Source organism: Drosophila subobscura, chromosome U (assembly GCF_008121235.1).
Source record: "Drosophila subobscura isolate 14011-0131.10 chromosome U, UCBerk_Dsub_1.0, whole genome shotgun sequence".
Classification (NCBI taxonomy): domain Eukaryota; kingdom Metazoa; phylum Arthropoda; class Insecta; order Diptera; family Drosophilidae; genus Drosophila; species Drosophila subobscura.
In genome coordinates, this window is record NC_048534.1 from 5,161,855 (window position 1) to 5,175,643 (window position 13,789).

General features: G+C 42.0%; 3 protein-coding genes across 12 annotated transcripts in view; 1 reads left to right on the forward strand and 2 right to left on the reverse strand.

Moving 5' to 3' along the window:
- The window catches only part of LOC117901252 (protein sickie), a 203,087-nt gene that overhangs the window by 84,373 nt on the left and 104,925 nt on the right, over window positions 1-13,789 (reverse strand). For all 10 annotated transcript variants that reach the window (XM_034811942.1, XM_034811940.1, XM_034811936.1 and 7 more), the window contains one exon: window positions 10,793-11,211. In XM_034811942.1, the coding sequence (XP_034667833.1) occupies window positions 10,793-11,211 (419 nt within the window). The remainder of the gene's footprint in view (window positions 1-10,792; window positions 11,212-13,789) is intronic.
- LOC117901254 (xenotropic and polytropic retrovirus receptor 1 homolog) lies at window positions 624-2,908 on the forward strand. Its single transcript, XM_034811947.1, has 5 exons — window positions 624-722; window positions 788-1,454; window positions 1,521-2,228; window positions 2,295-2,461; window positions 2,535-2,908. The coding sequence occupies exons 1-5, from the start codon at window positions 654-656 to the stop codon at window positions 2,889-2,891; spliced, it is 1,968 nt and encodes a 655-aa protein (XP_034667838.1). The 5' UTR covers window positions 624-653; the 3' UTR covers window positions 2,892-2,908.
- LOC117901257 (actin-42A-like) lies at window positions 5,223-6,557 on the reverse strand. The gene is made up of 2 exons (XM_034811950.1): window positions 6,430-6,557; window positions 5,223-6,366 (listed from the first exon to the last, which is right to left on the reverse strand). Exon 2 carries the CDS (start codon window positions 6,356-6,358, stop codon window positions 5,228-5,230), a length of 1,131 nt encoding a protein of 376 aa, XP_034667841.1. The 5' UTR covers window positions 6,359-6,366; window positions 6,430-6,557; the 3' UTR covers window positions 5,223-5,227.

Genomic DNA, 13,789 nt, shown 5'->3' on the forward strand with positions numbered 1-13,789 from the left:
AGAGGTGGGTGGCAGACTCTGTCGAGTTTTTGCGGACAGCGTTCGTTCCAAAACAAAGAACGAAAAATGTCAAATGGTGGCCTGAACATGGAGAAAGGGAAACGCATGTCAAAATTTGTGCGTCTGTCCGCCGGTACAATGGCAAACAGTGGCTCATCCTTCAGAGAAAAAAGGTAGGAAAGAGAGCTCATCCTGTAGAGTTAAGCAGTCTTTAGAGAGCGATATGAAAGCCTCACATTTTCAGGATGAGAGCTTTAGCGCTGTACCTTGTGGGAGCGAGATTTTGTGCAAAAGGGATGAACCATCGGTTGTGGGGGATTTTCGAGGGGCGAGTGGTTGCCACAGCCAATTTTTGTTTGATTTATAGAAAATATGGGCGTAAGCAGTGCCAGTGAGTAATGATGATAATTGAGGCAGGCATTTGATGAGTAAAAGTAGCCCTAAAATAAGGCGAAATGACTAGAAAAGACTGCCTGTAAAGGCAGCCTTAAAAAGGGAAACATTACGGGGAGTAAACTCTCTATTTATCAGTGGTTTGACGAGTCATTCATAGCAGCACATACAACTATTTTCTGACAGCTAAAACTTCGCTGCTATACTTTTCATTTCCTATGAAAACTTTGTATCAAAGGAAATAGTTTACAAAAATCACAATGAAGTTTGGGAAAACATTTGAGAGCCTTTTGACCACTGAATGGCGTCAGCAGTACATGAATTATGTGGTAAGAAGAATTTTATATACATTTCCACTCATTTCACCCCATCAAACACAACATTTCCACTTAAGGATCTCAAGGCAATGATACGCCGCGCCACAGACAATGCACCAGATCCCAAGTCTGTCTCCAAATTGGAGCTGGAACTTTATTACAAGGACTTTGAGACTCTCTTTTTCTCCACCTGCCTGGAGGAGCTGAATCGCGTCAATCAGTTCTTCCAGCAAAAGTTATCCGAGGCACGCCGCAAACTGGCCACACTCAAGTATCAGTTTTTGGTGTCCGATCGTCATCGTGATCCCCTGGGGCATGCCAAGAGCAAAATGCACTTGGAGGATGAGGAGCATCGCAAGCCACTGTCGCAGCGAAAACTGCGTTTAGCCAGCTCGGAGTTCTACTTGAGTTTGATTATGCTTCAGAATTATCAAACACTTAATCACACGGCCTTCCGTAAGATATGCAAAAAGTATGACAAGTACATCAAGTCCAACGCAGGCATGTACTGGTTCAAAGGACACGCCCTGAATGCCGAATATGCCAAGCCCACGGAGCTGGTGACAATGTTAAAAGCCGTGGAGGATCTCTATACGGAATATCTGACAAATGGCGATAGATCCAAGGCCATGGCAAAGCTCAGGGTGCCGCCATTGGGCGAAAAGACTTCCTCGACGCGAGTGTTCTTATCGGGTTTATTTTTAGGGCTATTTATTGTGGGCACAGTCATGAGTGTGATTTCATGTGAGTGTGCACGGAGAGACCATAGAAGTTGCCTTATTTGACCCTACTTTTCCTCTGTTTTTCCAGGGTTTACTTTGGATTTGAAGCCCGACTTTAAATTCATGTTTGTCAGCCTCTTACGTGGCCCCCTGATGCTCATTGCTTATGGCATTTACTTGGCCTTAAATGTCGGCATTTGGCAAAAAGTTGGCATCAATCATGTGCTCATCTTTGAGGTGGAACATCGCAATCATATGGGCTTCCTGGGTGCCCTGGAGATAGGCAGCTTCTGTGGCTATCTCTTCACCATCGTTGTACTGGCTTACTTGTACAACGATGAATTTGGCATCAAGGAATACTACATTCTTCCCTTGATCTACATGACCGTCATTGCCGTGCTGTTTCTCAATCCCATTCGACTCCTGAATTATCCCTTTCGCGTTTGGTTGATGAAACTCTTTGGCAGGGTTATGGCTGCTCCATTTTTCTACGTGGGTTTCGCCGACTTTTGGATGGGCGATCAAATGACTTCAATGGTCCAGTGCTTTGTGGATCATTATTATTTATTTCGTTTCTACATTCGTTACTACAACAAGCAGGAGAATAGCTACGGCTTTGAGCCCGACTATGGCGTGGCGCTGATACGCTGCCTGCCGGCTTGGTTCCGCTTGGCCCAATGCCTCAGACGCTACAGGGACAGCGGCTCCAAGTCCAAGCAATATCTGATGAATGCCGTCAAGTACAGTCTCTCGATTTTGGTTGTCATCTTTTCCACCATACAAATGGAGACAAATTGTGAGTGGCTTTCCTTCAAATTTTTCCTGTAAATTTTACTTTTTTAAACCTCCATTTTCCCCATAGACAAATATAATTACATGTTTGAGAATCCCTGGACCTGGCTGTACCTTTTTACAGCCCTTTTAACGAGTGTTTACTGTTTGTCTTGGGATCTACTGAAAGACTTTGGTTTGTTCAAGATTTGGAAATGGGAGAATTTATTTTTGCGTGAGAATCTGGTCTATCCAAAGGTAGGAACTGCGACTTCCAAGAGTTTTCCTGACTTTAATTTTCCTTCTTCAATTCTCCTAAATGTTTCCCCAGTGGTTTTATTATTTTGCCATCCTAGAAAACTCGCTGCTTCGTTTCGTTTGGATTCTAGAAATAGTTTTCATCTATTTTGATGTCTTGACCATTTACAATTGCAAATCCTTGATAATCTTTTGCGAAATAACTCGGCGCTTTGTGTGGAATTTGTTGCGTTTGGAAAACGAACACTTGAATAATTGTGGAAAATTCCGTGCCACACGTGACATATTCCTAACCACACTGAATCCCACGGAGGAACTGCTACTCGAGCGCATGATGGATGAATCGGATCATCGTTCTTCCGGCAGACCATCATCACAGACACAAACCAAAGATCAAGCCTGTTCCAAGCTTGATAAGAAATACTTTTAAAATTTTGTCATTCTTTGACTTTTGCAGTAAATAAAAAACTTTGCTAATGAAATTTGGTCAGACTTTGGAGCGTCATTTGGTCAATGAGTGGCGCGAGCAATACGTTAATTATGAGGTAGAAAGGGAAGGACCTCCACGCACATCTCATGCTAAAAATGTTTATTTTTTAGCTTCTCAAAGAAAAAATCAAAATGGGCATCGATGAAGCCCCAGATAGCCACGATTATCCTTTGATTTTGATCCATGAATACTACGAGGAGGTCAAGAAAGAATTTTTTACCGCCTGCGCTACCGAGATGGTTAAAGTTCAACTTTTCTTTGAGGAAAAACTCGCAGCATCGCACCGCAAGCAAGAGTCCTTCAAGGCCAGTCTGGTGGAGTTTCGCGAGATGGGTGGTGCTGCTGGAAGTGGTGTTAGGCAATTCCATCTGCGTTATCCAACCATGTTCCCACAACAGCAGCCACAAACCATACGACAGCTGCGCAATGCCTACAGCGAGTTCTACTTGAGTTTAATTCTGCTGCAAAATTATCAAACACTCAATCAAACAGCCTTTCGCAAGATTTGCAAGAAGTACGACAAAAATTTCAGCTCCTCGGAGGGTCAAATGTGGTACAAGACTGTGGTGGAGCGGTCCCCATTCACGTACAAGAAGGATTTGAAAAATATCATTGAAGAAGTGGAGGAGCTGTTCACGCAGTACTTGACCCAAGGAGATCGTTCCAAGGCCATGACAAAGTTGAGAGTTCCACCTTTGGGTCACCCACCAAATCCTTTCAGAGTTTTCTTCGCTGGTCTCTTCTTGGGTTTGTTTTTTGTGGCTGCTTTGATGGCGGGCATATCATGTGGGTTGGCCAACACTTTACTGGAATATTTAACTATTTTTCTATGTTTTCGCAGATATTTTCTTGGACTTGGATGACACATTTCGTGTGCTTTTTGTTCATCTCTATCGTGGACCCTTTCTCTTCATTTGCTATTACTTTTTGGTGGGTGCTAACCTCTTTATTTGGCAACGTGTTGGCATCAATTATGTTTTGATTTTTGAGCTAAATCCCAGACATTACTTGACATCCTCAGCTGTGCTGCAAATTGCCAGCACTTTGTCTTATGGTTGGATGCTCTGCGCATTGGCATTTCTGCATCATGATATGCTGCAGGTGGAGAAGCCTTTTTACTTTCCATTGATCCTCCTGGCAGTTGTAATTGCTGTTGTCCTAAATCCCTTTCCTATTTTGGAATATTCTGCGAGAATGTGGCTGCTTTCGCGTTTGATCCGAATTCTGGCTGCTCCTTTTCTCTATGTGACCTTTGCAGACTTTTGGTTGTCTGAACAAATCACTTCGCTGACCCTTTGCCTGGTGGATCATTATATGCTGTGTCGTTTCGTCATTCGTTACTATGGGGGAGTGGGTAATCCTTTCGAGTTTGAGCCTGATTATGGTGTGGCAATACTGCGAATACTTCCCGCCTGGCTACGCATGTGTCAATGTTTCAGAAGATATATGGAAAGCACTTCGAAATCCTATTGGTATGGCTTAAATGCACTCAAGTATAGTCTATCCATAGTTATGGTTGTCTTTTCCACCATACAAATGGAAACAAATGGTAAATAAATATTCTAAAATATATTTTAAACATATTTAAAATCCATAAACTTTTCCCTAGCCAAGTATCAGAGCTTTTTCCATAATCCCTGGACCTATGGCTACATTTTGAGTGCCCTTTGCTGTACCATTTATCAATCGTTTTGGGACTTGCGCAATGATTTTGGTTTATTTAATGCGAAACTCAATTGTCTGCGCGAGAAGCTTGTTTATAGAAAGGTAAAGGAGATATTTAGCAGAGCTCTTCGAACCCCTCAACATCTGCATTTTATTTTCCCTTCCAGAGCTTCTACTACTTCATCATCATTGCTGAGCTCCTCCTGCGCTCCTTTTGGCTGCTCGAACTGTATTTGGTGATCGAGACCTACGTAACACCCTACAACTGCAAGACTTTTGGTGCACTTTGTGACATTTTTCTACGTTTTCTGTGGAATCTATTACGCTTGGAGAACGAACATTTGTACAATTGTGGCAATTTTCGTGCCACCAGAGACATTAGTGTGTGGCTCTCTGAACAGGATTTAAATCCGCAGCAAAATAAAATCTATTTCTAAGAATATCTCAGAATATTTACCCCAACAATCTTATTTATTATTTCATTTTATTTTTGTACATGTCTCTGGTATGTGTAACGTTATGCCGAAATTTAATCATGATTTGATGTGTGTCATATGTAAAATGTCTTTCCATGTGTCAAGTGTAGATTTTTGATGTAGTTTTGCATATTTTTAGAAGCACTTGCGATGCACAATGGATGGCCCAGATTCATCGTACTCCAGCTTTGAGATCCACATCTGCTGAAAGGTGGAGAGCGAGGCCAGTATGGAGCCACCAATCCACACGGAATATTTGCGCTCGGGCGGTGAAATTATCTTAATTTTCATTGTCGACGGAGCCAGTGCAGTAATCTCCTTTTGCATGCGATCAGCTATGCCCGGATACATGGTGGTGCCACCAGACAGCACAATATTCCCATACAGATCCTTGCGTATGTCCACATCGCATTTCATGATTGAGTTGTAGGTCGTCTCGTGTACACCGCACGCCTCCATGCCCAGGAACGAGGGCTGATAGAGCGTCTCGGCACAGCGGAAACGTTCGTTGCCAATGGTAATCACCTGTCCATCGGGCAGTTCGTAAGATTTCTCCAGCGATGAACTGGAGGCAGCCGTGGCCAGCTCCTGCTCAAAGTCCAGCGCAATGTAGCAAAGTTTCTCCTTAATGTCGCGCACTATTTCACGCTCTGCGGTGGTCGTGAAAGAGTAGCCACGTTCGGTCAGGATCTTCATGAGGTATTCGGTGAGATCACGTCCAGCCAGATCCAAACGCAGGATGGCATGGGGTAGGGCATAACCCTCGTAGATGGGAACGGTATGGGACACACCATCCCCAGAGTCCAGCACGATGCCAGTGGTGCGTCCTGAGGCATACAGCGACAGCACTGCCTGTATGGCCACATACATGGCTGGAGTGTTGAATGTTTCAAACATAATTTGGGTCATCTTCTCGCGATTTGCTTTCGGGTTCAAGGGAGCTTCTGTGAGCAGCACGGGATGCTCCTCGGGCGCCACACGCAGCTCATTGTAGAACGTGTGATGCCAAATCTTCTCCATGTCATCCCAATTGGTCACGATGCCATGCTCAATGGGATACTTGAGTGTGAGTATGCCACGCTTGCTCTGTGCCTCATCGCCAACATACGAATCCTTCTGTCCCATGCCCACCATTACGCCCTGATGGCGCGGACGACCAACAATCGATGGGAACACGGCACGTGGTGCATCGTCGCCAGCGAAACCAGCCTTGCACATACCCGAACCATTGTCAATCACCAGTGCCACCACCTCCTCGTCCGACATGCTGCAGTCTGCGAATTTTTCACAATTATTTCGGGCTAATAATTTTCTTTAATTTTGCGTTTTGCTTTTACCGTTTTCTTGGGTTGTGCCGAAGGTCAAAACGAAATTTTGAAAATATACACAAATATGTATTTGATTATTTTTTGTGCTTTCCCCGTTTGATTTTTTTTTTGGGTTTTGGAAAAAAATTATTTTTTTGTCTCCTGCTGCTAGTGAAGGAACCTATTTCAAAGCCGACCCAACTAGAACTGAGCTACAAACATAAAGCAAAGTAAGTCCAGATGACAGATAATGTACAGGACTGCTTTGTTTTCATGAAATTTTCAGCAGATAGCAGGGTTGCCTGCGGAAAGAGCAGCCAGACTGCCAGAGGATTTTTTAAGGGTATCTGGCAACTCTATTTCGCAGCATCGCAGATTCTTTAGCTTTAACTTTGTAGTAAATAATTTTTTAAACAAATTCTGAGTCAGTAACAGCAAAAGGTGCAGAAAATTCTATTCCTAAAGAGTTGTACCATCAAAGCGGAGCTTCTCTTTAGACTCTGGAAACTCTACAGCTCTTACTTACTAGCCCCTGTGGCAACTCTGCCAAATGATTTGACTGTCCTGCCCTTCAATCCTCAATCGTCCAGCATTTCCCCTTCAATTTAAATCTAAATATCTGCAGGGCCCAAAACGAAATTGAATAAAATTAATTTCACATTTAGCAAATTAAAACCACAAATGGAATTATAAATTCAACACACAACAGAGGACAGACACACACAAAAGACAGACCATGTGGAAAAAACCAAGCAGCCCGCAGGACAACAAAAGTTAAGCCGGAATAAAGGCTGAACCGAACCGAGAGCCAAGAGGAGTTAAGGACAAACGATGCATGCAGAAGCGTATTGGCCAGCAAGGACTTGACAACTTGTCAATTGTGGAAGAGTGGTGTATGGGAGTGGAGTGTGTAGCAGAGTAGCCATAGATTTAACGGGGGATTGCATTTTAATGGAGATTGGAGTTACACTGAGGGGTTTATGTGGGCACTCTTCTAGTATGCTGTGTGATTTACTTTGAATTTAGTGCAGAAATTTAATGTCTGTAGAAAAAGGGAAATCTAATGGGTACTCTTTGGTATTACTGCCTCTTGGGTGGACACCTGTCCTGGTTGGTTTTCTGACCCGTAACAATTTGTTCCTTAGATCCAATATATGTACCGACTACCTCTACAATCTCTCTAGGCCAAGATAGCAAGCCGCCGTGTAAGAAGAATACTTTTCCGTCCCGTTTGCCTCTTCTCTTAGAAGATCTACCTAAAGAAGGTCTTTTATTTACCATTCAAGATTCTTCCTATCAAATTTTGTAAGCTCCTCCGATTATGTGACACCTTTGTAACTCTCTTTAAATTCTTCCAGTGTAACAGCCAGCGTAAGAGTTTTAGCCACAGTTCATGGCTGGGATTTGTTCCTGCTGTTTCTCCTGCTTCATGGTCACGCATAAATGCAGTCAAATTAGAGAGAGGAAACCCCCAAGGAACATACGCACGTAGACGCAGGATTTGGCCAACCCCCAAAACCAAAAGGGTGGGTGAGTGGCCCCCCACAAACAGTCTGTTGCATGGGAATGTGCCATGCCCCTTCGAAGGAAGAAGGGAAGGGCAGGCTAAGCTTTCCACTTGGGTTATAAATACATTTTCGGGGCAGCAGGCAACATATTGCAGCAAATACTCGTGGCAATGTGTCTGCTGAAGCAATTTGCAGAGTTATAAATGGCATCTCTGGCATCGTCATCAGCTGCTGCCCTGTAAAATCGTTTCTTTTCCTTTAATTATGTGCGTCAGTGCAACATGTAGCAGGTTGTTGTTGCTGCCTCAGCCTCAGTCTCAGTCTCGAAACGAAAACGAATCTCGACTTTAAACGAATAAAACTTGCGAATTGCCATTAAATTGGTGAGGAAATCCAAGTAGCAGCTGCTTTTGTCGTTTAAAATGCTTTTGAATATTGCATTGGGGAAAAAACTGCGCCCTGCCCCATTTGGGGGTTGCTTTTGGCGACATTATCGGGAGGGTTTCCTAGCTCGCCCCCTGACGATGGCTAGGTCTAGGTCGCCAGACCGCAGACAATATAAGCAATGCGCCCTCTGGAGAGGAGTGTAGAGGAGAGGCTCAGTTCGGTTCGGTGTGGGTAATGGTGTACCCTCGTGCTGTAGTCCTCCCCTGCTGTAGTCCTGGTCTGCTTTCCCCTAGTGAAAGTTTTATGGCGCAACTTTAAATGAACTTGGAATTGCATGGCCGTGGTCTGCATGTCTGCCCCACGATGAAGTAGGCCCAAGGACGGTTGTAAAAATCCCGTGTTATTTATGCGTCTGCTCGACCAAAAATTTCCATAGCGCCCGGTGCACTGGGGTCGCAAAAGGGGTGCCTAAATGGGTAAAATAAACACTGAGAGGGTAGAGGGAATGCCTTCTTAAAGGCTTATTGGCTTATTAGGGATTTATTTAAGGTTCATTTGAGTTTTATACTCTTGGAATGATAGGGAGAATCACCGAATTTCAATGGGAACTAATCGAAAACATTATATTCTGTGGTTTTAATTGGTTTATAAGGTCGTATTACGACTATATTATAATATTTCCTGATGCTCAGTGGCTTACAAAAGGAGTATCTCCCCGTAGGAAGATTTATTTTAATATTTTCAGCGAAACAAATGCTCAGAGTATTTCAAGAAAACCCACTAAAAATTTGCCATATCACATATTTTCTGCAAGTTTACCCTTCTTAGCCCCTTGCCTGTGCTGCACATTTTCCTCTCAGTGTTTTTGTTCCTCGTGCAAATGGTAAAAACATTTCCGTTACGCATTTAAATTTCATAGTCAGTGAAAGTCATCAACACATTGCCATGGAAACAGATACAGAGAAGCGGCATGGGGAGGTATCCAACGAAAGATATCCAAAAGATTGCAGAGAGGAAAAAAGAGGGAAAGGCTGCCGCCATGAACACGAGTTAAACGACGCTGACGGGTCTTCCCCGGCTTCATAAAGGAGAGCGGTATGGGCAGAAGGCATGAGCCACACAAAAGCTTCCGCTTCCTGTCTGCAACTCCAAGGATTTCCCTCGGGGTTGCTTGCAAACACACACAGACCAGAAAACCCCTCCAGACATTTGCTCTGCCTTGCAAATAAAGTTTTCTAATTTTGGGCCGTCTTCAAGGTTTTTGAATTTCTCAAAAGAAACTCAAGCACTTTTCGTTCTCCCCCTCGAAGGCAGCAGAGATTTTTCCTCACTTTAACTTTGTAGTATGTCAATTTTTGTTTGCTTTCCCCCCTCTGACATTTTCTTTTACATTTTTTCGTAGATGATGATGACATCTGTTGCCGTAGGTGTGAGTGAGGAAAAGAGTCGGAGAACTGCCTGTAATTTCCGGCAAACAAACCAATAAATCATATTAAACTTGCCAGGAATTTCCCTTTTTTGTGGGGAGAAAAAGAGCAAACGGAAAGCCAAAAAAAAATGAACGAATCGTAGCCGGAAACCTTCTAGCGCGTCTAAGCTAAATTCATAGGAAATCTCTGACATTGGATATGGCATATCCTTGGGAGTGGTGCAAAAGCAGGAGGCTGGAGTTTCTTTGGATGGATTTCTGACAAGCGCTCGCTCAGAGTTTTAAATAATGATGGAAAGAACAGTAAGGCGGCAGATGCCCATTTTTCGGGGGTTGACTCCATTTTCCGTGGAGTTTTACTTTGTAAGTCAACTGGCATTATGTGGAGTTAATCAGGGATTTGTTCACCATGTGCTTGTAGTCACAGAAAAAGGTGCATCTTAGAGCAACAGAAGAAATTTTAACAATAATATGGAAACATACATACATAATTCTAGAAAATTAATTAAGAGTCTGGGAAAGTTTAAAGACCGAGAGCTATTTTGAGCACCGAATTCTGGCGTTTTTATCAAAACTTAGAGTTTTTCTTAGACGCCAAAGCAATTCCCTCATGGAAGTACCAAAACGTTATTAGAGTCAAAATGATTGTACGAATTTTTTGTTTTTCTTATGATTTACTTCAACATCAGGTCTAACAGCTGTTTTCATTTACAGTCGTTCTCGTTAACGTACTGTTCGGCTGTTGGCTAACATATGTACTTTTTGTTAACAGGAAAGCATTTATATCTGACATAAGCTCGTAGTCATGAAACTCGTGTGGTTCCATTTGAAACCGTTTAGCACGCCACATTTTGGAGCATTTTGCAACAAAAAGGAGCCAGGTGGCGCCACAGTGCATGCATTTTTTGGTGAAGAATGCAATAGTTCCATACAAAAGCGACAGTGGCGCTGTAGAGCCGTTTCAGAAAATTAATCAAATTCAATTTTAATTTGCATTTATGCACGATTTAAATGTATAACACCTACCAAATTCAATTAAATAAATTATTCAAAATTGCTTTGCACTCACCGATTCACCATTTCATTGCCGTTTTCCAAAGATTGAGCCAATTGTTGAGGTGTTTGCTGCTGCTGCTGCTGCTGCTGCAGTTGTTGTTTCTGCTGCTCCTGTTGATTCTTGTCGTGTAGCAGTGTGCCCGCTGATCCTGGGGCTCTCAGACTTCCGCCCAAGCCAATGCCCAGTACTGAGCCACCAGACAGTGCCGTATTGGAGGTGCCACTGCTACCTCCACTGTTGTTGCTGCTGCCACCACAACCGACGCCAATCGATTTGGTTTGCTTGGCCTGCTGCTTGAAGCGGCTCAGAGCAAAGAACAGTGCAAGGACAGCCTTCAGGCGGCCGGCACAGATGTCATTCGTTGTGATATTGTCCAATCCACCAACGGACTGTCCGCGCAGCACATGGAGGCACGAATTAACGTTGTCGTACTGCCACGAAAGAGAAACGAATTGGAAATGAAATAAATGCAGGGAAATTCGTATACTTAAAGGTATTTAAGGCCATGATTCATCGTTTGTTGGGGAGGGGAAAAGCTAGATAAGTGCGCCCAATATAAATGGAAATCCTCAAGCTCCCTAAGCTTCTTTTGCCGGTACTTAATCCATCATTAAAATGTTATTTAGAGGCGCTATTTTATCCGTGACTTAACATTCTTTTGGGGCGCCACTGGGACTTTCTTTGGCCTTCTAAACCTTCTTTTTAGGCGCCATCAAAGTCGTGATTCTGTCATTCGTCTCCCCCAATGAGATACCAAAATTCTAGCGCACACAAATGCGTTTTTTATGACTAATTTGCCTGAACTGTTTCGTTTTTTAACTTGAGGAAGACCTCCTAAAAACCAGATAAAGTGTGCGCTGAGACATCAACTCAGAACCCTGCACCCTCATCCTACCATTTGTCAACACCCAATGGAAAATGGAAATGATGAATGACACGGGTCACACACAGCACGACCTGCAAGATGCTCTTTGGGTGCTCTCTAAGCTTGCGATAGGAAATGGTAAACGCTTAGGACTGGAAATGGTACGCTTAGGAAATTGATTGGTTAATCTCAAGAACAAATCTAATTGGGTAGCAATGCTTGTGAGTGGCAAAGGGAAAGGCTAACGGAACGGTTAAGGAACAGACCAAATCGAAGAAGAAATCAAAGTATCAATCAAGGCCAAAGAAGGTTCTTTCAAAGTCTCTTTTTTGACTCATTTCTTTCCATATTTTATTACATGAATTGTTAGTTATGAATAACAGCATTTTTCATGCTTAATTTCCACTCAATTGCCCCCCTAAAAACATCCCAAAATCCTCAACAAATCTCCGGATTTACACCAAAAACAAAATCTAGTACATTCATGACCCAAAAATCTGTTGCCCTGCGCTGACATGCAACACAACTAACCACTCAACCCAAACACACAAGAAGACTCTTCTTTTAGTGGCAAGAAGCATATGAAAAATTGTCAACAAGCGTTTCGCTGCCGAAAAAGCTGCACAAATTTGTCTCTTTTTTGTGTGTGTCCGTCCCAGTTGTCATGTAACAATTTAAGAAATTTATATACATACAATGTACATACATATGTACATACATCCTTATAAACTTATATACATATTCGATACATACATATATGCAATATATTTGTAAAAATAGTAGAAGAGCCAGAGCAATTGTTGGGTAAAAATCAAACTTGACGACTGACATGACAGGCAGACAAATGACAAACGTCTGCTGGCCCCGTTCCTCCAGCCCCCGCTTCACAACGGCTGTGTGCACTCAATTTGGCCAGCAAACTTCACAGATACTTCCTCTACAAATGCGTTGGAGTATCTAACGAGTTGACAAAAAAGAGGTTAAAGTTTAAAAGCTCCCCCGGAAAACTTATACATGTGCAAAACTTTGTAATAACTTAGATGGAACATCGAATGGGCAACTTTTTGGGCAAACAATTGAAAAACTCGCAAGTATTTTCGATAGATAAAAGTTCAAGTTCAATGCCGCGTCACAAGTATCTGCAAGATACTCTCATCCTCTGCTGCTGCTGCTGCTGCTGTCAACATTCATTTTTGGCGAAAGTAATCCTCTTCCTTCGGCTTCTCAATTTCTTTCATTTTCCATTACAAATTGAGATAATAAATTTAAATTAATTTTCTTTACGCCAGACAAGGGAAAGAGAAAAAGAAAAGCTGCAGCTTGTTATCGCTGTGCATTCATCTTTCCGTTCGTTCCACTGATAGATACAGATACATTCTGTCATTTGCCACATTAACTTTTTGTGGTCTGGAAATTGGAAAGTTTCTTCCCGCTGCAAGTTTTTGCTGTGGATGATTTTTAGTTAGTTAAAAAGTCAAAATTGAAAGGAGAACTGTGATTCTGGTAGAGATTTTGGCTGGTTAATGTTCTAATTGGTGACAGATCAGTAAAAGGCAGGAACCGTAATCATTATAGGCTCTATTTTAAAAATTATTCAATAATAGTTTAATTTAGGGTTTTTGCATTATCATTACTGATAATAGTTACCTATAATAATTATTATGAATAATTACAAATAAAATTATGTTTGACATTTTGAGTTTTACTTTTTCGTTCAAAAAAATAAAACTTAAAGTTAAATAATTAAAGGGAATATTTATGGAGTTTTTAAATATGTTTTAACTCAATTTTTCTTTAATTTAATAACACATTTTATATCTTTTACTAGCTGAATAAATACAAAGAAATAATTTTTCCCAAAACGTTTCATTTAGTTGTCCATCTTTTTTCTATCGGGGAAAAGTTATTACAAAGTTTTTCTCAAAGATAAAGTGAAATAAGATCGAAAACGAATGGAAAAGTGAAGTTCAAATGTTTCTGGGTCCTTTTGCTTCTTTTAAAACCAATTCCACCTTTGTTTCCGGACAATTCAAATGTGATTCTTCAGCTAAACATTACAAAAAAGTATTCTTTAAGCCATTTTCCTTCATTTGCTGGCATCAAAAATCGTAGTGTAATACTACGTATATTTTAAGCCACTTTTC